Raw genomic sequence first — 24,121 nt, forward strand, 5'->3', positions numbered from 1 at the left:
CCTCCAAATGACCAATTATAGTCAAATGGGACTGTTCTTACATTCCAATTGACAAAGAAGGTCAGGCTGGTCATATTAGAGTTATGCCATTAAAAACAGAGAGAGGACTGCTGGCTGAGTAGTAGGCTATGTTGTAAAATTGTGCCTATAGGAATTCTATTTTTAGAGATATTCCCTCAAAAAGGTCACCATGAGCTATATATGGCACACTCGTCCCTGTTGGGATATTGTGCGAAGCTATCCATTCCAATGAGGCCAGCATCAGCTACTAATCAATACAATTCCCATCAAATCTGAGGGTGATGGAAGAAATTCTCCAAGGTGCTGAAAAGCTCATCCGGGGGTGGAAACGGGACACACCCGCCTTAGCCCATTGGTACAACGTCACGCGCAGAAACTACCCGAGCGAGTAAGGTAAATGAATTACAGATGAGAAAGAGGAGGAGGAAGAGGAGAGATAGAAAGCTGAGGATGCAGGTTTGGTCCGAAACACACAACCTCCCCACTCTTAGCACACAGCAAGAGCGACTACACCTCGGTGCAATACAACTTCAAGTGGTCTCATCAGCCGACGACGGGGAGATGCGTCCGCAAAAGCTTTGATTCGACCCCTTCACATCCTCCTCCTCCCGTCTTTAGCGAGGAGCAGCCCGCACACTGATTCCACTTCGACGGTCAGGCAGACAGGCGGATTGACACCAGCCAGACACGATGCGTGGATCTCCCCGACATGGGACAGCCGTGGGATTTATAGTGCTGCTGAACGCGCTGCTGCTTGCGACACAGGCTGCAGAAGGAGCATTCACGGACCATCTTCTGGTTCAGTTGCACGAGGACGCACAGGATGAAGCGCACCAACTTGCAACACAACATGGGTTCCAGAGTGCCCGAAAGGTAGGGATGGATGCTCGGATAAAATTGTCAAGCATTGCTTGCACTATGGGCTTTTTTCTTTCTCCCGAGGAAAAACTTAAAAAGAAAATAAATGAAAACAGAGATCTATTTGGCAACGTTTCTCTCCATAAATTGATGTTTGAAATAGTCAAACATAGCCTACTAGCAAAACTAGCAGTCCAGCAGCCCGTAGAACATACTGAGACTTCTCATGGTTTTATTTTGATTTGACTTCATTACACTTTTGCCAAATTTAATGACGTCATTCATACTCAAACGCAGGCCCTGGTTAGGTTCCCCATTGGCCTGTAGTCCTGGGGACTCAAAGCTGCCCAGGCTTAATTCATTTATATTCCCAAACACATCCAATTTCACTGCTCTATAAATAAAATGAAGAAAAAGAAGCTTGGAGATTTTTTTTGGTGTGTGTGTGAAATATGAATTCGAGAATTTTATACAATCCAATCTTTGAATGTCAAGTCATTAAATACCATTAATGGATGAGGAGAATCTCTTTATCTTTATTTATATATAATTTCTCTTATTGCCTGATTTGTTAAAGGCCGTAACCATTTTAACATGAAATTGTAAGACATTTAAAACAAACAAACATCCTTTTCTATCACTCACACACAGAATAGGCGACATAGTGTATTCAGATTGCATAACGTGATATGCATTGCCTTCCCTGCAGACACCTGAGACAATGTGTCTTATTAAGTATAGCTTGTCAAATGCCGCACGTATCACAACACGTCAAAAGGCGTATAACAACTCATTTATGGAAATAATTCCCTGACAGTGTGTGTGTTTTGTCCCATGTCAAAATAAATGTGTGGGTGAAATTGGCCGGAGCCTTAGCCAGTGAGGCGTAGCTGTGAACAGAGGGGTGTCTGCGCTGCTCTGAATGGGAATTTTCTTTCTTTCTTTTTTACCTCCACAATAACAAAAATCGTGTTTCAATCTTAAACTAATCTCTGTGAGCTGGTTGCGCAGCACCACCAGTCCTGTTTGCTAGTTTCATTTCTTGTTGCTCTCATCACCCCCCACCCCATCTACTGCCTCCCTATCAACCAGGTTATGTAATCTGCAGCTATATTTGTCTTAATGGGATATGCATCATTAAACAATGTCTGTGTCATTTGAATTATCTTCTATTGTTGCTTAATTAACTAGACCAGGACCCAGAACTGAGACACACAAATGTGAGCACAAAGAGAGATAAAAGAGAGGGGACGAGATCTTACATCAGCACATATCTTTTGGGCAACCATGGTAGAATTTAAGAGCAGTGGAAGAAGGATAATCCTCATCCTTCCATGACAATTTCTTTTTCACATTAGATCTGACAGGCGCATCTGAAAGCGTTTATTCTGAGGATTGACCCTGGTTGTTACGAGCATAAGGGGGTCTTTAATCTGTGCACAGTGCCGGAGGGAAAGCTCGGGATGATGCATCTCATTTCCTTGCCCTTGTGATTTATTATGGTTGATTCCAGCACTGTTCTCCAGTGCTCTCAAATAGACCCTTGTTAAAAAGCCAGGGAATCAGTGGACGGTGACCTGCTCTCCTTATCCTCCATTTATCAATGTATAGAATGTTTTGTATTGGTAATTCACACACTTTCTGCTTGCTGCCTCTGTGTTTGTTCTCATCTCTGCTTCTGCTCCTGATCTATCTCCCATCTCTTGTTTTATTTTATTTTTTTATCCAGCTTCCCTTTGGAGAGGGGCTCTTTCACTTCTATCCTCAGGACACTTCAAAGAGGCGGAGCAAACGCAGTGCCCACAGCAGACAGCGGCTCCAGAAAGACCGCAGGGTAAGCACACACACACACACACACGCACACACACACACACACACACGCACACACACAGATGCACATTGAAAAAAGCACGCTTTGTGTCTACTGTTTGCATGTGCCTGACTCACCTTTTACTTTGCATGACAATGGTTATTTTGAGACTAATGCCCATCTAATGCAACACCAAACGTACTCAGAGCAAACAGAGCTCACCGGGGACAGTCCACATGTCATCAAAAGCTCCTATCGATAAATACAGAACGTACTGTAAAGAGAAGCCAACATCATGAGGATAGACACAATATTCAATATAGCCAGAGATGAAATAAGAACATAGCATGAGGGTGATTACAATGTCATTACAATTCTAAGGTCATATCTGTAATGAAGGTAGTATTGATTTATCATGCTGATGTTGATGCACATGAATGACACTCTTGTATGGAGTGTGATCTGTATGAAGATCATCTGTTAAGGTGTACAGATGACGACGATGATGATGATGATGATGATGATGATGATGATGATGATGATATCAGAAGCACCCCAGTCAGTGTCTTATTATTTCAGCATTCGTTATAGCAACTGTCAAGTCGAACACTGTGGAATGCCACTTATTCAATACCCAGCTCTAACTCACTAACTTAAACTATCATTTATAGACTTGCCTTTTGGTGATCGTTTTGGATTTTTGGAGGGAAAGAAATGCGTTGTGTTTCCTTATAATGTCCCATTTTTGTATTGTAAGATGTGTGGTTATAAGCCTTCCAATCAAGGGTTTTGATAAGGTGCAAATAAAGTAGGTAGTTGAGAGGTTCAAGGATAGATGCAGAACACACTGGAGAGTGCATTTGCATTGTAGATGATTGTAACATAAATTATAATCAAATATGCTAATATGCTATTCCAATAAAATAATATTTACATTTAATTAATGTATTTCATTCTGAATGTGGATTCGGATCACAATTTCCCAGAGCTTGAGGTGATCACTAATTGCTTTGGTCTGTCTGACCAACAGTCCGAAGATATTTAATTTAAAAGCAAAGAAACAAGGAAAAAGTAGCAAAATCTCACATTTGCGTATAGCTACAACTATTTGTTTTGGCTTGAAAAATGACTTTAATCCATTTTCAACATACTGTAGTTGTAGTTTCATTTTATGTCAATGGACTAAATCAAATTGACAAATGGTTTCGGCTCTACTTCATAGTATGAGACACAAGGATCTGCCGTGTCTTCAAGCTTTTTTCTAAATAAAACAGTTGGGCTGCGTGCTGAGCTCTGTGTGTTTAGTTCTGTCCACCGTTGGAGGCGGTGACAGTGGAGGTCCTGCAGCAGACAATCAACTAACCTCTCTAATTGCGGTTGTGAGAGGTGCTAATGAAAATAAATGCGAGCCACTCCACCGAGCTAATACAGCTAATGGAAGTGAGACAGCGCCGACATGGTCCGGTCTATGTTCCAGATGCTGGGTTTTAATCAGATGTTTGACATGCTCATATGCGACACTGCAGTTATGGATTTCTGTGGATCTCTGGAAAAGATGAGGTCAGCTTGTCTGATACAATGTTACCTGTTTATCATTCTGAAGTGTGTTCCCCTCATGTTTCAAGGCGGTACGGCGGACATATCTCAGTATTGCACCTGCAATTCTCTCAAACAGAATGGAAATATTCTGTTGCATACTAATATTTAGACATAGATGAAAAAAACCAAATAGTATTTTAAAGGTTGGAAAAGAATTTGACCTTTGTAGTGTCGGTTAATTGTTTCTTTATTTAAAAGAGTCCATACACACTCAATTAATATACTTAAAAACTCTAATTGAGCAACAGAACTGAATGTAGTGTTGAGTGTATGGGATGGATTTTGTAGTGTCCCAGGAGCCCTGTTATTTGCAAGACTCTATTAGTGGAGCATGTTGACCCACTTCTGACTCACCCAATAGCTTTTCCTTGTATTCCTCTGCATCTTTCTCTATGCCTTCTTGTCCTCCCATGTCCTTTTACATCTCATGTCCCACATTGATTCAAATGTGACGTCTATTCATCCACACATCCGTGCCTTCACCCAAACCATCCATCCATCCATTCATCCATGGTTCCTCCCTCACAATTCAAATACATCACAAATACATTGAAATCTATTTAAGGTCTACTAGGCAGTAGGTGAGATATAAATAAAGGTGGAAGATAGAATACATCTTTGTGAATAAGCAGCATCCCCCTGACCCTGAGAGACACATGCCTGTGAAAGCCTGGAGGAAAAAGGACGAGGAGAGAGGAGACACCGACACAGCTCTTTGATTTGAAGTGAACTGGAGCATTGTGAGTTGTGTGCAGGCAGCGGGCAAAGACGAAGAGTGATGGTGGTGCATGGGCACTGTTTGATGTTGTGAGTGGGCAGTATGACATGCTTTCTCAGGGGAAATACCAGCTTCCCTGCCAAGTGATGGAATAAATTGATGATGGATGGAGAGAAGGGGGGGGGGGGGGGGGAGATAATGTAGAAAGTGCTGTCAGTTTCTTTCTGAATGCGAATGGAATTATTTGAGGACAAGTGTAAGATGAGGCCACTTCGAAAAGGAAATCCTCCAAGACAGAAGATACATTTGCAAATATAGTGATTTTATTTTCTTCAGAACCGACGTGTCATTTAAATGACTTGTGTTGATTTACAGTGTGTGCGCTTCCTGATTGTGTAGAGTATGCCATAAAAGAAAGATCTGGATGAATAGGCTTTGGCCATTTTAAAAGGCCATCTTAAGTGCTGCTCTGCTCTCTTATCTGTGGTGGTAAACACAGCGGACAATGCCTGTTTCCCTCACGTCACACTAGAGTGAATTCGCTAAAGGACAGCACAAGAGGAACATGTAACCTCAGTGACTTGTTTTCAAAATGTAGCTTTGACATTGTGAAAAGACATTTTGTTTTTTTATCATTAGCATCACTATTTCAGGTATAAAAACAGAATCAAATGAATGTATTGTTTTTTTATTTCGGCAATGTTTATGTTGTATTTATTTGTGCTTTATTTGAAATGACTAAAGTCAAGCACACAGTCTTTCCACCTACATACATAAAGAGACAGAAAAGGACCTAAATATTCAAATGATACATTTCCAATGGAGAACTTCACTTCAGGCTTGGTTTAGGTATTACCGGACTGTAATAAATCAAATGACTCATGCTTCCTTTACCTCTCCTCAACCTCTTCAGTTTTTCCAAATGTGTGAAGGGGCCTATTTGATGGAACCTCACAGGAAACAGGATGTGATTTCAATTTAGAGCTGCTGAATTGATTGGCTACCGTTGATTGCTGTCGTCGTCACAACGACAGAGATGAAGACAGTGAAATATTGGGAATGTATTGTTTGCTTGATTTCAAAATGTAGCAGAAATGAAAATACAACATTGTTAGAGACAGCCAATAATTTTGATGACAGCAGCCAGCCAATCGAGAACCTACATTTCCCGACATTTATCCCCATCATTTATGTGGCTCCAGCTGCAGCCTCTCTGATTAGGAGGAAAATAATAGCCCTTTTGATTGAAATGATGTTCTGCCTTCATGGTACAGTAGAGCACAGCTGGGTCTGCTGATCTCCAGCGCACAGAGCAGCACATGCCTACATCTCACCCATCATATTAAATCCTATTGCTAATTTAATTTGTGTCCCTTTGCTCTTTGTATTCTTTTATAAGAGGTTTGCGAGGTCATGTGTTGCCTTTAAATAGATCCTGACCTAGTGTTTCTTTTGCTTTTGTCTCCAGGTGAAGAATGTCGTTGAGCAAGAGGGTTTTAGTCGTCAAAAGCGAGGCTACAGAGATATCAATGATATCGAAGTCAACATGAGTGACCCTCTATTCACAAAACAGTGGTATCTGGTGAGTAATAAAGCCAAGCAGGCGCCTGCATGCCATCTGACCTTCAGCACCAACCCACCTTAATTACTCAGAGGCCAGGCATATTCCCCACTACTTTCCGAATCAATGTTGTAATTCATTTTTTAATTAGCCTTGCCAATACCGTCCAAGCCATCTCATCGCTGCATTCATGCCGCTTAGTTGCCGCCCCTCTTGTTTGCCCTAACTGGCAAGCGTGACTTTTATGCCGCGGCCAAGCTTGCTGTCAGTCATCTGGCGCGCCATATCGCTGACATTTACTTTCCCTTCTTCTCACCTTTACTCTCCCCTCCCCGAGCAGTCCTTACCCATAGCCCCCCCCCCCCCACAAACACACACACACACATATGGATCTCCATGTTGACAAATGTTCTAATGGCGACCCACCAGGGTGCTGTGAGTCACGGATGTTCTCCATATTGTCTGAGTGATTAGATAAACACGGGCCAGGCAGACGGGACCCCTGGGCTGGATCTTAATGTGGCTGAAGCTTGGCAACTGGGCTACACGGGCAAAGGAGTTACCATCGCAATCATGGACGACGGTGAGTGTGATGTAAACACACAGTTATACCTGCATGCATATATTTGCCGTGCTGATTTGATGAATTGCTTTGTTGACATTGTTTTTCATTTTCAGTACAATGAGCAGTAAGAAAAAGTTGCATTCCAGATTTTGTATGGTGACCACTGTTCCGATTGATTTGGCGTTCTCTGTTGACGGTGATTCACAGTGATTCACACGGACCAAGTAGGACAAAGCTACATGTTACTGTGCAATGGAAAGCATCTATTTACATAATGGCACAACATCAGCAACACGGAGGGACCAGCTTTACTCAACTAATTGTTTCCGTTATCTGTTATTTCTTTGTTGTGTCATTAAGAACAAAACTAAATAAATATGAACCGGTGGTGAAAGAGCAATGAGACATTTGAGGTCACACTATCCTCTGTAACGCACACCCTCTGAGGCTTAATATCACTGATTAATGTCAAAATCACATTTCAGGCATCGACTATCTACATCCAGACCTGGCATCAAATTATGTGAGTACTCCAGTGTTATTGAACTTCCTACTTTCCTTCGTTTCTATGAAGCGCTGTTAATGAGTGAAGCGGGGGTTCAGGTGGTGGATTTCATGGGCTTTGTGTGGTGTGCCATCGGCAGTGACAGGTGCTTTCCAAGTTGCCTTCATGGCTGCCGAGTCTCCTTGTATTCCTGGAGGATGCAGAGACAGGCAGACGGCCAGCCAAGCTGTTTAATGTTAATGCACACTGCACTGTGGCAGGCACAATGGCAGGCCAATCTGTCACAAGCAGAGATAATGCCAGGGTAGTTGGCGCTGCATAATGTGACGCTCTATCTCCAGAATACTGATAAAAAAAAAACTTAAAGGACAAGAGGGATTGCTAAATGGAACAAGGAAATACAGAAGGCTTAGTTTGATTTGACTATATAATTTGCAGTTTCGTCAGTGGAACTGCATTGTGCAGTCGTCTTGAATCCAGGATGTTCAAACAGAGGTGCTGTGAAAGAGTGGTCCCTTTTTGGTCTTATATGATATCCATGCTTTTATTAAGAATTGTATTTAGAAATGCCAGCAGTTTGTGTACCTTTCTCACTGATTTGCAGAAGTAATAAAGATTACACCGGCACAGTGTGATCTCTGTTTTGCTTTTCCGCCTCAGCTATTGTGCACACTATGTGATCCTTTTAAAAGTGGCTTGCATAAGTGTTGTTTTTTTTTGTGTGCATGTCACTGTGTGCACTTATCACTATGTTTGCCTATGTTTCTTGCCTATGAACAGAGATGAGCCTTGGCCCAAAAATAACACTCGGTCTCAGCTGGTGATGCAGGAGCATGCTCTATCACGCTGTGCATAGATCCATAGTGTGTGTTTGTAGGAGCATGTGCAAGAGAGAGAGAGAGAGAGAGAGAGGGAGAGCGACGCTGTGTATGTAATCCTGTTTTTCTTTTACCGTCGACATGGTGTTACAGGCCCACAAAGACATCCTACTATCAACTGACTTTAAACATAAAATCTATTTGGGTTCATCCTGTTTTTGAGTTAGAATTGATTGTGTGGTTGTGGGTTGTGTGTATACGTGTATCAGCTTTGAACAACAAAATGTTAGTTCATGGAAGGGCGTTCATGTCTTTTAAGATCACCTATTTGTTGTGATGATCATACCGTACTGTAATAGTCAAGATACATTTTGATATAGTGAAGATTGTGTGTGTCCTGAGATAAGACATTGTCTCACTGGGTAGATCAAATTCATGACACATTAACCTGCAAATGCCAAATGTATCATAACATTTTTTTACATGAATAGGGCATGAATCAATATACATACAGCTAGTTGAATTTCGCGGCTAAGCGATATAATAGCACATATACTCCATTGTGTACGTCCTACCTTCAACAGTATTTAATATCAGATAGCACCAGTGGAAAACATCTCTGATGTGAATAACAATGAGGAAATCTGGTTGGATTTCACTATAATACAATTATGATGTTGAGTTTGAACTAATTCCTGCAACGGAGCTATGAGGGGTATCTCCAAGCTTGCACCTGATCAATATTGTGTTAGGCTCCGACAATATTTGGAGGAAAAGCAGCATTGATCAGCGGGTTTTTTTTTTCGTCTCAAATTGCGAATTGTTGCAAGTGTTACTACACCCAGGGAAGTTACCATGACAACATGTTATGATCTCAAATTACCATGAAGTTGATCTCATATGTTGCTTTTGTATGAGAGACGGAGCGAGAGAGCAACAGAGAGAAAAAGCGAGAGTGTCTATAAAAGTAGATTGAGAGATTTATAGTGCTGGGGGCTCATCAAACGTTGTGATGGAAACGGTTTAAATTGATGTTCACAACCATTTTTTTAGGAGTAGATAGAAGGACACATCCGTCTTCACTGAATGCCTGGACCTTGTAAAGTACTTTCTTTCATGGGACTAAAGCATCTTGCAAAAGACTTCCAAGTAATGTCACATTGTACTGCAATCCGCTCTTCCAGATTATAATTTAGGTTATCAGCACCAAATGGACGAATGAAATCAGCCATGATAACATTATAAATGGCCCTAAAAGGAAAACATGAGGAGGTTTTGTCTGCACTTAGTCCCCTTTGTTATCAACATACATAATAAGTCAGGAATAAAACACATCCACACAAACAGGCTTCACTCTGCATTTAAATTATTTGCTTTTTTAGTGGTGGAAGAAGTACTCAGATCCTTTACTCAAGTACAAATGAGTACAACCAACATATTCAATTTCACGTAAAAGTCCTAAATTAAAAGTCCTGCTTCTGTTAAAGTACAGCAAAATGTACTCACTCTGCAGAAAAGTGGCTCCTGTGAATTATGTATATATAAGACATCATTAGTTAAACGGTCACAAGCTAAACCTGGAGGTTGTGAGATGATAAGAACAAAGACTTGCTACATAAATTTGTATTACTTTTCTTTCATCTTTGCTTTTTTGGTGAAATATTGGATATATTTTGGTGGGCCGTGACCGTGTCATTTAAATGAAACCATCTGAGAAGTTTAAAGAGGAAGTCCCTATTTAGTGGAACTGCCAGCAACTCCTAGACATCAACACTGTTTTCATATAAGGGTCACAAGCCAAACGGGTGTGAAACCACTGTAGGAATATATTGTGTTTTATTAGGTACAAGAAAATGAACCAGTAACTGCAGCTCTTAGATGAATGGAGTAAACGGCACAATATTTCCCTCTGAAATGTAGTCGATTAGAAGTTGAAAGCATCAGAAACTGGAAATTTTCATGTAAAAGTACAATAATTCAAAAGTTACACTTATGTAGTTAATTCCATTCCAAAATCTTTTTATTTGACTTATTTGATCTCGGGGCGTACGGCCTCCGCTACAGCAGCTTTGAGTCATTGCTCTCTCAAGTACCATTTGCTCCGAGGACGGTGAACAGACAAGGGTTGCAGGGGAAAGGTGAGGTGGCTGAGACTGGGCACAATCCATTATTCTGACCAACGGTTGCTCACAGGACACCAGAGGAAGAACAGAGTCTGATTGATAGCAGAAGGTATGAACTTGAGAAGCACAGCAAGTGATTCATGGACAGGCCCCAGTGTCATTTATTACCGGGACTCAGCACCTTTCACTCCATTTAATGAACAAAAAGCCCCCAAAGAAAAACACACACTCCTGCTGCTGACGTGAGCACAAAACCGGTTCGGAAGAACCATAATCTCCCTTCAAAAATATTTCTCTGTGAATAATGATAAGCCAATTTGTATATAACATATATTTTATTTTTGTATTGTTTCTTGACATGTACATTTACAAAATAGTAGAAGTAATCACAAATGAGATAAATAGTTAAGATGACAGACATTTACCCTTCTATTTATCAACACAACTCCCTAAACAATCACAGAGGTGGGAACCTCTCTCTACCGCCACTTCCTTGTGCACCCCAGTCGCCCTAATCATTGCTACTTTCCTCCAGGCACCTATCCACATTATGATAAGTACAGTGTTTCTCCATTGGGTCAGTAAGCTTTTGCCGTTTTTCTTTCTCTTTGTCGCTGACTGAGTCATCTCTTCTAAATGTCAGCCAGCAGAGCTGTCAGGCCAGATGGATCTGATGTGTTCAGTTCTGTGGCCGGTGAACACGGCTGTGGCCTCTCCATGCTCATGACCACATGAAGCACCTGTTACTTTGTTACAGAGCAAAATGGATACCACAACAAGTGACATGAGTGACAGGCGGAAAGATTATTGCATTAGTCTGAATGAGCTTTGGAAGATTGTTACGGAAAGAGCAATAAGTGCTAGACTTTCCCTCGGATGTCTATTGAATCTTGAATCCAACTGTGTGTGTGTGTTTGTGTGTGATCCTCAGACATGGCTATTCTGGTAATTACGTTGGCATTAATGTATCTCTGGCAGATGCGTGTCTCTTGCGTCTTGTTTCTCCTGCTTTTCCGTTGCCGTTCATTCTGATCCTATTACTTTTGGCCATGTGGAATTAAATGCTGGCAGTGATTGGTCCATTATTTTCTCAGCTTGAAATCCCCGCTGTGACCACACATTATTCCAGTATCGCCGCAGAGGAAAGATGTTGTAGTTAGATTTGGGCTGAGTTGGTTTTCAATTATTCTTACTTAACAAAACATGAAAAATTGCAACCTCAGAAATGGTTTATTGCCAAGTATGTTTGCACATACAAGGAATTGGTGATTGATGCAAGACAATAAACAGTGCAATAGTATAAGACATAATTAAATATATAAAGAAATAACATTTGCAATAGAATATGATTAACAAACAATATAACATTTTGACTTGGGGTCATATGCCAGACTATTTCTTGGAGGAAACAGTAATCAGTTCTACAATTCTTTTTTTGTGTTATGTTATCAACATGTGATTCACCGCTGAGCGACCAGTGATCAGGTCCGCCGGGTGTAGATGGCCAATCATAGCACATTAGGGCGGGACTAAAGGGTGGGGAAACAAATAATGCATGAGCGACAGAAAAATGGCAACAAACTAAGATGAGCTAGTGTATTATTAGTTGGATGTTTTCGAAAATAACTCAACAGCGCTCTTCTTTACGGTCTTTGTCTCAAACACAGCACAACACAGAAACGGTTGTGATTGTCCAAAGTGGAGAGGAACCCGACGCATCTGCCTGAGCAAATATAACATGAGCTCACAGGTTTGTGCTGTAGGCAAGTTAGTTTTAGTCAGCCTAGGTGTACCTAACCAAAAGAACATCTAGATGACAGAGCAGGCAGTGATAAGGTCAGCACATCCCCAGGAAATGCTCCTATTTGCTTTCTCTCCTTTTGTTTTTCTATCTTGTTGCTGTTGTTTTTGTAAATGCATCCAATTGGTCCTTTCAGAATGCCGACGCCAGCTATGACTTCAGCAGCAATGACCCGTTCCCATTTCCACGCTACACAGACGACTGGTTCAACAGGTAAAGATCACCCAGCCGACCCCTGTTCATACTCTTGTGTGTGCTCTCCCTGGAGTCTGGCAGCTCGCCTCTATTTATTATCTCTTCGCATAGTTCCATGAAGACATAATGGTCCAGTATAAACAGAGCTGCTGTCCAACACAACACAATAGAACACATGATACCTATTTTTACACGCTCACTTGGAGGAGATAAAGTAGACAACGGGGACTTGCACAAGTCTGGTCTCCTTTCAGAGTGGCAGTGTTCACAGTGGCGACCTCCTGCCTGATAAAGCCTTATCTGCCTGTAGTCCCCCAATCACATCGGGTGATCACTGCAACACATGAGGAATATATATTCTTTCTCCTCCTCTCCTCTCCTCCACCGTGCCTCCATCTGCTCAGATGTATCAGTGTGTCTTGTGTGTGGGAGTGAGAGGGGAGGATTTGGGTTTGCCAGTGTAGCAGTTGCTGACTGTCGGGTGCAACTCGCTGGCTAATCAGCTGGTTGTTATAAATAGCTCACTGTCTGTAGCAAAGCATGCTGGGAGAAAGGGGTTGACTCTCTGCAGTGTCCCTGTGGGGAGCGAAGGGATGGAGAGATAGACACATAACATGGTGCACACAAAACACTGATATATGCAAACATATTCAGTCGGACTCAGATGGATGATGGATATATGGACGGGTTAATATTGTTGCCTCTACATGAGCTAATGTTCTACAGGTCACAGAGTGTTTGTTAATTTTAATTGATTTATGGCATGGATGCTAAACCTCTTCAATTAACAATTTCCTCATTCTAGTCAGGCACAAAGTCAACAAAATCATGAGTTGCATCTAATCTGGGAAATATTATCTCAAATTTTACCCACAAGGTATCCTTTGTGCAAATTCATACAAATCCTCTGAGGTGCATTCTCTGCTTTTTGCTGTCACCAGTCATGGCACACGATGTGCTGGGGAGGTGTCTGCAGCGGCCAACAACAACATCTGCGGTGTGGGAGTCGCCTACAACTCCAAAGTGGCAGGTTTGTGTCATATTCAAGCTGCAGTTTGGACAGTGAGATGAATGACAATAAGCAGCCAGCGATGTAAGCAAAACACATTTGTGACAATGGTCATGATATAAGGTTGAAATAAAGCTTAATGTGGAAGAACAACATTGCGTTGTCTGGTATTGAAGCATGTTTTAACTGTACCTGTTCTCGTAGAATTACTGCAAATGACTGTAGAGGTCAGTTAGAGTCCACATAGCCACACAACAACACCATTAATCCAGACAACTCCGTGTTTCCTTTTCATATGGATTTTTCTTGAAATTTGCTCTTGGAGTAACACAGTAGTAAAGGTGAACTCAATAGAGAGCAGAGCTCCACCAGATGTGTCTGCAATGGCCCCTGCTGTATTGTGTGATTTAATGAATACAACCCACAATTGGCTAACTCCCTGTCTAGACACGAATGGGCTAAAGGGCATCATGAAACACATTTCATTCAAACTCAAACACAAGCTGAGATTAATGTATCGGCTCAAAGTCGTGGTAGAAGATGAATCAGACAATCTCGCTAAAAATACAAAATAAATAAACTCACCAAGCTGTCTGGTCACATCAGAGGCACAGCAGTGTGTGTACTGGCAGTTCTGTTAGCTTATAGAGGTTATCCAAACACACCATACAAAACAATACAAAAAGAAACTTGACAGTCGAGATATTGTAAACTTGACCAGCTGAAAATGGTTAAAACCTTTTATATCTACCTAAACTCTACTGTGTTCCTGTAGCAGTAACAATATAGTAAAGCATAGTAGACATCATTTTAATGTCAGATTCATATGGAGATGTTGCTTTTTCAGGTATCAGGATGTTGGACCAGCCCTTTATGACTGACATTATTGAGGCATCATCCATCAGCCACATGCCCCAGGTTATTGACATCTACAGCGCCAGCTGGGGACCAACCGATGACGGAAAGACGGTGGATGGACCGCGAGAGCTCACGCTGCAGGCTATGGCTGATGGCGTCAACAAGGTAAGGCAACGTCATGCCATATCTTTCCCACTTGTATCAAGTCAACCTTTACAAAATCCAATTTGCGTCCCTAGATTATTGTTTACTCTTTTTGTTTGACTGATTTCTGTAAATCTGATATTTTTTCCTATTAATTACCGACTGCCCCCCCAAAAAAGTCAGAGTGTAGATTCAGGGTTTCTGGAGCTGATTAGGCATTCTGGTCTTGCTCAAGGACAATTCAGCAAGGTGAAGTCTCTTCCAACGGCAGCCAACAAGGGCTTGAATCTTATATATAGATATACTTTGACACACACACACACACACACACACAGACAGAGGTGCCATGCCAACAATGCCACTGCCAATTACTTGCTTGATTAATCATCATGCACTGTGTGCATGGCAGATGTGGGTTGCTTTGAAATGACCCCGTCTCAGGCAGGGTAGCTGTGTAGGAGCAACTCTAACTGTAATCTCTGATCGGGTAAACAAAACTAATCAAGCAGCTACTCGATCGTAACGCCTCTTAGATTCTAATAATCACTTATATAAGCTACTGTGTAGGCTGAACATGATGCGCAATGTGCAAATAAAGGGAAACATCTAAAATTGAATTATTATGTTATATTAGCAACTGAGTCAGAAAGAGTGGCTTTAAGTCTGCACCCTTAAATATAACTGCGTGATTATGCAAATTGATACCGATATTGGAAATATATAACACTGCGTGCAATGCAAAATTAAAGCACTATGTTTGGAGTGTGCAGCAGGCAGAAGGCGAGAAGCTCGACGATGCTCAAACCTGTCTTTGCAAAACAAACAGAGAGCAACATGAATAAGCATCGGGAAGGGAAGGACATGCCACTCTTACTCCACTTGATCTTTTGTTCTAGGGAAACTGTCGGCCTTTTGTAGAAACAGGTGCAGCATTTGGTGAAGAGGATGCTCTCTGCATGGAGCCACAGTCAGTTGTTTCATGTTTCAAGGCCCTCTATCAGCAACAACGATGACATTTTACTGTGTGTTTAAATGCACACATGGTGTTATGCTCCATTGCAAGGATCATGTACAAAACAGACATAAATGCTTTCATTATATCATTCCTTGACATATTATAGCTCTGATATGCAAAGACACAAAGACAAATATATCCTTGAGACCTCTATCTATTTGCTACAAATTTCCTATTTAATATTTTGACTTGTTTTCAGTTCAATCAATAAAACTTTATTCATGAAGCAACTTAGAAGTGCTTGCACGTGATTTACCAAACTTATGTTTCAGCTCCTCATAGGTCCTCTGGAAGGTTTTTTCAGCGACTTGGAGAGTAAATCTACATTAACTAACCTAGCTATATTCAATCATTTGGTTAGATTATGTACATTCTTAGTAAACTGGCACACACTGATAAATACTGCATAGTTACATTCAGGTTCCCAAAACTCCCAAATTCCCAACAGCAATGAACAGAACTGTGATGACGATGTTGTTTTAGGGGCGCGGAGGAAAAGGCAGCATCTATGTGTGGGCATCAGGAGATGGCGGTAGCTATGACGACTGCAACTGTGACGGTTATGCCTCGAGCATGTGGACAATCTCCATCAACTCAGCCATCAATGATGGACGCACGGCCCTGTACGATGAGAGCTGCTCCTCCACCCTGGCATCCACGTTCAGCAACGGACGCAAGAGGAACCCAGAGGCCGGCGTTGTGAGTGTGTTTGTGTACATATACTGTGTGTTTTCACGACCGCAGATACATCTCTTTGACATTCCATGGTCCCTGAAGTTGCCTTTTTCAATAGGTACGAGCACTTTCAGCATTCAAAGGCGACCCATTATTGTTTGGTAACGTTTAATGTCTTTCAAAGATGTGTCCTCATTCATGGACTGAACTGTAAATAGCTTCTCTTCAGTTGGTCCAGCAGGCACTGTATTTTTTCAGGAGATTGGGATAAAGCCCTAAGAAGCTCTTATGCTGTAATTGCTGTCTGGTTGTGAAAAATGGAGGTTCAGGTGGAGGAATAGCTCTTCTTCCTGGACATCCAGATGCATCATTTTTCTGTACATGTTCAGAGCAGATGCCATAACCTACTATGTGGATCATGGCGTTTAAAGCAAAGTGGATGTGTTATTAAGAGGAATAGGAAAATAGGTTCTCTTTTATTAGTTGTTATTGTTAGAAAATATTTTTTATCCTGTCAGGGGAAACCATTAGCAGAGACTTTATTACCACCAAAGTGGCTTTATTGTGTTTTCTTTTCTGTATAAGTGTAAAGAAAAGTAACAAAATGAACAAGTGAGACACCAAAGGTAATCTAGTGACTTACCTCAGCATACACTAATGGGCTATAACTGTGACATTGACCTTGAGTAATATGTCACCAGTGTGCGATCATTAAATAGAAGGAATGGATGAGTCTCCAGAATCAGAAAATCAGAAAGCATACCGTCTTTGAAGCTGAAGCGTGACGGGTGATGCTTATACTTCCCTTTATTGAGGACAATTTCCTGACCTTGATGGCTAGTTTTAGGAAAAGGAACGTTCTTGCATCTTAGCATACACAACACACATCGAGAATACAGGCCGGCACTCTATACCATGTGTGTGAAATAATTTCCCAATGTACGAAGGCAGCAGTGTATGTGTTTGCGATTATGCAAATCACCTTTGGCTGTTTACAGAGCCACAGCTCTTCCCTAGGGTTTCCCCTCTAATTTCAGTCAATCTGTTATCACTTCTAATTAAGCCCTAAATTAAATAATGAAATGCTTATTCAGTAAATAGAAACATAACTTGTCTTGCTGAAGTGTGTATATAATAGTACAGCCAACATACACTCGGTCCTCCTTTGTGTCCTTTTCTATCTTTTTTTCTGAAACTTATATGTGAAGTAAAAGGATTATAGTGATTACGCAGATGTTCTTCAACTGAAAATGCTTTCCCAGGTAATTGATATTGAATGTCTGAGTTAGTAGCTTAGGGACTGTACAAAACTGATTCGGGGGGGGTGCAGGGATTCACTAAAGGAGACATTTTATATATTTGTCCTCTTTTGTTGAAGACAGGGTAGTGTAATTTTTTGTCTTTAGAGACTGAACAATTCTGTGATTTACATATTTCAGGCCACCACGGACTTGTACGGGAACTGCACGCTGCGTCACTCTGGAACATCAGCAGCAGCTCCAGAGGCAGCCGGTGTCTTTGCTCTGGCAATTGAGGCAAAGTATGCACTCTACTGCCCCATCCACACACCTGCACAGTATTTGTGATTATTGCTTTAGATGGACTGCTTGTATAAAACATTACTACGTAACTCATGTGCTGGTCAGAAGGTATAATTACACAATAACATGCTTTCAACCACTAAATCTGGAAAATATTTGATTTGAAAGAACAGTTACGCTATTTATTTCAAGTACAACCTTGAGCTTTTATATTGCAATGATCTATCAATCTTCATCAGACCTCAGATCCTTTATTATACTTTTCTGTCCGTGTGTCTGAACTCCTTAAAAGCACGAATCATTTCTCCACTTTCACAGAGTTGCTTATTTATCACAACCATAAGCTGAATGAAAAGCAAAACAGCACATATTCTGTCACACACAAAGTACACAAATTTGGACCAGTGCTCTTTATATCTCAGTAAAAGGCTAGAAAAATATAGTTATATAAGCTGATAAGATGGGCCCAGCTCTTATGTTTTATTTATTACTTAATATATGCATAGCAGAGAGACTGGGATGATAAAAAATCCCAATGTAGTAAATTATGCAGGCTAATGGTGATAGCTTTGATTATAGTTGTGCACAAGAAAGTGTTAATCGTGTCACTGCGGTACAAATTGGAGTTTATTTTATAATCCTTGTGAATTCACAGCAGATCGTTCCTTGTGGATTAGAAATTACTTGAAAACATATGCCACTTAAGTAAACCCGCCCACACATAATTAAACGAATTTGACAAATATGAAACCTGGAGAATTGCTGCTTCTCATATCCCAGAGGGGAGCCTTTCCTTTCTCTCAGGCGCTTCATTTCTCACATTAAAGGCTGACACGATTCTGCTGCCATTAACTGACACCATTTAGTGGAGTAGAGTAAAGAAACGTTGTTTGCTCTGCACACACAATAATGATGTTGCTGTTGGGAGGAGCGGATGCTCACCCTGTCCGGCGGCAAATAACCCACAAGGCTGTTTCGCCTTTTTACTGCCCAAACACACTTGAACCAACAGCAGGAGTCAGTGAGTCAGCCAGAACAAAGCTGTCACTACACACAGCCGAGATAATGGAGGGAGACACAGACAAAGGCAACCATCTGCCTCACAGTACAGACCCGATGATATTAAACAATTGCAAGCATGTCATTAATGCAAATCTATGAATCAGAAATGTTTTAATATTCATCATTAAATGGTAATTTCTTTCCTGCTAGCTTGCCTACTGGTTCTAAATTGCAATATTGTCTCCCCTCCATCACTCCATCCTTTCTTTATCATCCTGCCTCCGTCCTGTCCACCCTGGCGACTGTTTGTCCGCCCCAGCCCCAACCTGACATGGAGAGACATTCAGCACCTGTCAGTCCTAACCTCCAAGAGGAACCAGCTCCATGACGAGGTTCACCAGTGGAGGAGGAACGGCGTGGGCCTCGAGTTTAACCACCTGTTTGGCTACGGCGTGCTGGACGCTGGGGGCATGGTGAAAATGGCCAAGGAATGGAAAACTGTGCCTGAGCGTTTCCACTGCGTAGCCGGATCCATTCAGGATGCCCAGTGAGTCCTATTTCTACATGTTTTTGGGTACACTGCATATTTCATGGGCGCACTACGTATTATACAACTGTCCTCATCAAGATGTTGAAGGGAAAATACTGCTGAGCACAAGAGACTAATAACTGAGTAATTCAATAAAATATCTGCGATGGGAGTGTCTACTTCATAACCCTGTAACATTTAGATTAGCTGCTCAGTCTGTCTGATGTTCCTGTAGATTTGTTATGACATAGACTGATGTTTGTTAATTAATGCATTTCTCTTCCGACATCTGAATTGAATATCTGTCTGACAGATTATGGCAAACATCCCTAACAGAACAGTACACAAATACATCTGGTGCCATCTTGTTTTGATTGAAAATCTCTCATTTAAAAAAAAAAATGGATGAATGAATTTAAAGTAAAACATGTCTTATTGTTACTTTACTTGGATGTTTGCCCTTCACTGCAGAATGATATTATGTGATAAGTGTGTCTGTGCTCACCTTAAAGCAAAACAGAGACTTTTGAAAGAAGAAATAACACATTCTTCCTATTATATATGAACAGTTTCAATCATAAGCAATACAACATACCGGATCTGGTGTGACCTGCTTATGGCGGCTAATCTTCTGACATTAGAGTGGAGGAAATCTTAAAAGTATTTACTGAAGGACGCAGCAATCACAAGGTCATGGACAATCTGTAGAAATAGACGTCAGGCTGTAAACAAACTACACCACGGCCGCATGAGTATACAACAAGGCTGTAAAGGCGGACTACTCGGAGTGATGACATTTTGTTTCATCCACTAAATCAATAATCACAAATACTTCAGCTGGGTGGATGGGGCAGCGTAGTGCACACTTCACCTCAATCGCCAGAGCAAGGACACCAGATGTCCATTATAAACTAGATTTGAACTGAAAAACAGTTGCTGGTGCATCATCCGTTTCGTCTTGTATCAGGAGAGACTTAAGAGATGTTGTCCACAGGATACCGGGGCACTGTAGCGATTTCTTTCTTTCTTCCACTCACATTAAGTTTGATCTTCCCTTGTATCACCCTATCCTCTTCCTTGCATCTCCTCCATCCACAGCATTGCTTTTACTTTCTCCTCTGTGCTCCCTGTCACCCTTTCCTTTCCACCCTCACCTCTTCTTCCTCTCTTTCATCACATTCATCACATCCTGAGGCTTTGAGCTCCCCATGTGTGATGCCTGTTGGTTTCCTGTGGCTAGCCCTCGTATTCACTCTAATTAGAGCACCACAAATGCCCCAGCATGGCGTTCCCTGGAAACTGTGTCAATTAGATTGACTGACAGCCAGAAAGGGATTCCAGGTGGAGGTGATCATGTGTGTACTGTAGATGTGTTAGACCTAACACAAAGCTTTCATATACATTGTGAAAATGTCAATGTGTGGGTGAAGATAAAGAAAAGCAGACTGAATGTGGTGCATCTGTGTTCTTTTGCCACCATCAACACCTCCTATTCCTTATTTTAGTCTCTAATCAGTGCTCCACAGACAACGCAGTCACGACAACATGGTGTGAAAGCGTGCTTGTTTTTGTGTGTGTGTGTGTGTGTGTTTGTGTGTGCCTCCTTTGAGAACAATGCCAGATAAAAAGGAGCATCCCTTAGGAGTCGTACAGCTTTTATTGCATCTCTGAGGACTCGCCCATTGCAGAGCGGTTGTGCATTAGACGTTCCATTGCAGAAAGTGTCATCAGCTTAGCCAAACCTTAAATATGTGAAAGAATAACTCATTGTAAAGGTAGTACTTATGAGAGTGAAATAACGTCTCTCTTTTTCATCAGTTCCCTGTCTCCACAGGGGCTTCTGCTGCCTCTATTGTGGTAGAGATATAATTACAACGAGCCCACCTCTGTGATAGTGCATCACCAGAGAAAAACAATAAACTCGGCATTGATCTGATAGCTGCTCTTGCTGGCTGCGGCTTACTTAGCTGGAGGAGAACTTCTCATTATCCGTGGAGCTGGTACACGGTGCCCCACTGTGTGGTGGGGTTGTTTTTAATCTACACTGGTCCTGCCCTTCAGAGGCATCCCTCTCCCTGCTCTATGACCGACGGCTGTAATCACTCTCTCGCATTATCTGATGAGAACCGTGCGACTGCTGCTCATGAAATTGTTTTGGGGGTCAAAAGTGAGACCTGGACATATTCATTCCCAGATTTAGTTAAAGGCACGGTCACAATTTCTAATAAAGTAATAATAGTAATTAAACATGAACAGTAATGACACTCTTAATGATAGCGAAGATGTAGAAATGTAGATTTAAATATCTTTCAAGCTGTCTCTCCGTACTTAAGCTATGATAATACAACGAGACAGCAACCTCCGCTTCTGAAAAGTGAAGCCAATGCCAAGGTGACTTAAACTTGCACTATTTCTAAAAGCCAACAGGGGGCGACTCCTCTGTATAACGTAATGTGATTGCCTAAAAATATCGTAGTCAGCGTTCGGCTGTACTTATCTCCGGCCTCTCGTGTCACTTCTCGTTGCAAAAATTCAAGATGGTTACGGCCAAAATGCCATACACGAGGCTTCAAAACGGCAGTGCACAAACCAATGTGTGACGTCACGGTGACTACGTCCACCTTTATATACAGTCTATGCATACAACCCGCTTATGTAGTGTAATGTTGTTAGTACAATAACTGCTTCATATTCGGTTACTTCCAATTACTCAACTTGCGTTGTAGGGTGTAGCTTCCTGTGAAACACCCCACTGTGAATTGCTCCGTTTTTCTGGGAATAGTAATTTGCTTCAACAGCCCTTACAGGTCACCGCTGCACTCAACTCTCTGTGCTCAGCATAGTGCTCTATTAATAATTTTTCACACTGCTGTTACACAGGTCCCTCTCACTCAGTTTCTGTGTCTTGTCGCTGTTGCCTTCTCTCCATCCAGTCGCCCCCATTTCCCACCGCCTGCGGCGCAGCCCCGGCCTCTAATAATGTTATTAAGCCTCCTCATAACCTTCGGTCACCACCCTTGCCCTGCTGTGTTCTCACTCTTTCTTTTCCATCACCCAAAGAGATGTTAACAGCAGTATGTCTTCTCTACCTCAGAGCAACAACAATACCAAGACCAGCCGGGTTTTACACTGGGAAACAAGTCCATCGTGACAAAAAGAAAAAGGATCTCCTCATGCACTGAAAAGGAGCTACAATTTAGAAGTGGTCCAGTGCACGAGATGCAATAGATGTAGTTTATTGACAAATGGCCTCAGATTTACTGTTGGCTTTATAGTAAACATTATTCTACAGGAATGGAAATCCGTTGATTTTTATAATGTGCACAGAACTAAAGTGAGACCTTGTTCTATTCTTTAGATTTGTGTCACACATATTGAAGTAAATTTGAAAATTCGGAATGAAACCGTAATATAGTTTTAAGATATTTTGACAACAAGCATTAGAAAAAGTGCTTCAAACTGGTGGCAGCTAGAGCATTATGTGACAGACATATGGCTCCAAATATAAAAGGTGGACATGTGTTGTAGACCAAATAGTAATTTGTTCCCCCCTTGATAGAAATTGCATGGCAAAGAAAAGAGGCTTGATTCTCATTCAGAGTAGGATGATTATAGGAAAACCAGGTCAAGTTCTTTATTTCAGAGACATTCAAAGGAGAGCAGGGCAGTAGACTGAAAAGAAAAGAAAAAAATGCACCTGCTCTAACAGTCTTATATAGTACAGGGATCTCTGTGATATGTCTATTTCATTTTACTCTTTTTATTTGACTTTTGCTCATTTTTAACACTGCTATTTAACTTTTATTAACTTCCTCAACCTATTTCTCCTATTTCAGTAAAATCCAGACCGGCAACAAACTGGTGCTGGCCATCACCACTGAAGCCTGTCAGGGGAAGGACAACTTTGTCCGCTACCTGGAGCACGTTCAGGCGGTGGTCACCGTCAACGCCAGCCGCCGTGGCGACCTCAACATCAACATGACCTCGCCCATGGGCACAAAGTCCATCCTGCTGAGCAGAAGGCCCCGTGACGACGACGCCAAGGTGGGCTTCGACAAATGGCCCTTCATGACCAGCCACACCTGGGGCGAGGACCCCCGCGGGACCTGGGTCCTGGAGGTGGGCTTTCAAGGCGAGGAGGCGCAGCGCGGAGCCCTGAAGGAGTGGACTCTCATGCTGCATGGAACACAAAGTGCCCCTTATATAGACCAGATAGTGCGTGATTATCAGTCCAAACTTGCCATGTCCAAAAAGGAGGAGCTGGAGGAGGAGCTGGATGAGGCTGTAGAGAGAAGCCTAAAGAGCTTGCTGAGTAAAAACAACTAAAGTCACATCTGCATGTTTCCAACTCTTTCACGTCCTCTTATCTTTCTCCCTCTCAGTGATCTTGCTCTATCCTTCTCTAAATCTCCTCTGTTCTTCCCACTCTCTCGTCATCCTCCCTTTCGTCTACCTCTCTTCACTCTGCTTTTTGTTATCAAGTGTTTCAATTAGCCCCCAAACCTTCAATGAATGTTTCTTGTAATCCAATCATGATAAAAGTGTAACCTTTATTAATCTGTTCTACATAGAGAAAGCAAACTATATCACCAGAATTTTTACACTTTACAGAATTGTACATTGAACCAAATATAATCCACTCTCTCATGCTTTTGCTTTAACTGCCCAGCACCTCTCTCCTGCCAACTGTTGTACAGTTTGTGACTGTAAATGATTTTCTGTGCCATTCTACTTAAAGTTTAATATCTTGCAAACAGAGCAGTGATACTTCTTT

The 24,121-nt window shown here is 41.7% G+C and overlaps 1 protein-coding gene across 1 annotated transcript; it reads left to right on the forward strand.

The window, feature by feature from the left end:
• Positions 1 to 523: 523 nt before the first annotated feature.
• On the forward strand, positions 524 to 23,913 carry pcsk2 (proprotein convertase subtilisin/kexin type 2). The gene is made up of 12 exons (XM_079168588.1): positions 524 to 894; positions 2,609 to 2,713; positions 6,475 to 6,588; positions 7,042 to 7,150; positions 7,618 to 7,655; positions 12,516 to 12,592; positions 13,516 to 13,604; positions 14,431 to 14,606; positions 16,084 to 16,299; positions 17,715 to 17,815; positions 19,138 to 19,365; positions 23,184 to 23,913. Exons 1-12 carry the CDS (start codon positions 712 to 714, stop codon positions 23,671 to 23,673), a joined length of 1,926 nt encoding a protein of 641 aa, XP_079024714.1. The 5' UTR covers positions 524 to 711; the 3' UTR covers positions 23,674 to 23,913.
• Positions 23,914 to 24,121: the final 208 nt, after the last annotated feature.

This window comes from Pholis gunnellus, assembly GCF_910591455.1.
Source record: "Pholis gunnellus genome assembly, chromosome: 11".
Classification (NCBI taxonomy): Eukaryota; Metazoa; Chordata; class Actinopteri; order Perciformes; family Pholidae; genus Pholis; species Pholis gunnellus.

Excerpts from the sequence above, each read along its gene's own strand:
- pcsk2 (XM_079168588.1), top strand. The coding sequence starts at position 712 with ATGCGTGGATCTCCCCGACATGGGACAGCCGTGGGATTTATAGTGCTG. Across the intron at positions 7,151-7,617 it reads CATCGCAATCATGGACGACG|GCATCGACTATCTACATCCA; the intron begins GTGAGTGTGATG and ends ATCACATTTCAG. Across the intron at positions 19,366-23,183 it reads GGATCCATTCAGGATGCCCA|TAAAATCCAGACCGGCAACA; the intron begins GTGAGTCCTATT and ends CTCCTATTTCAG.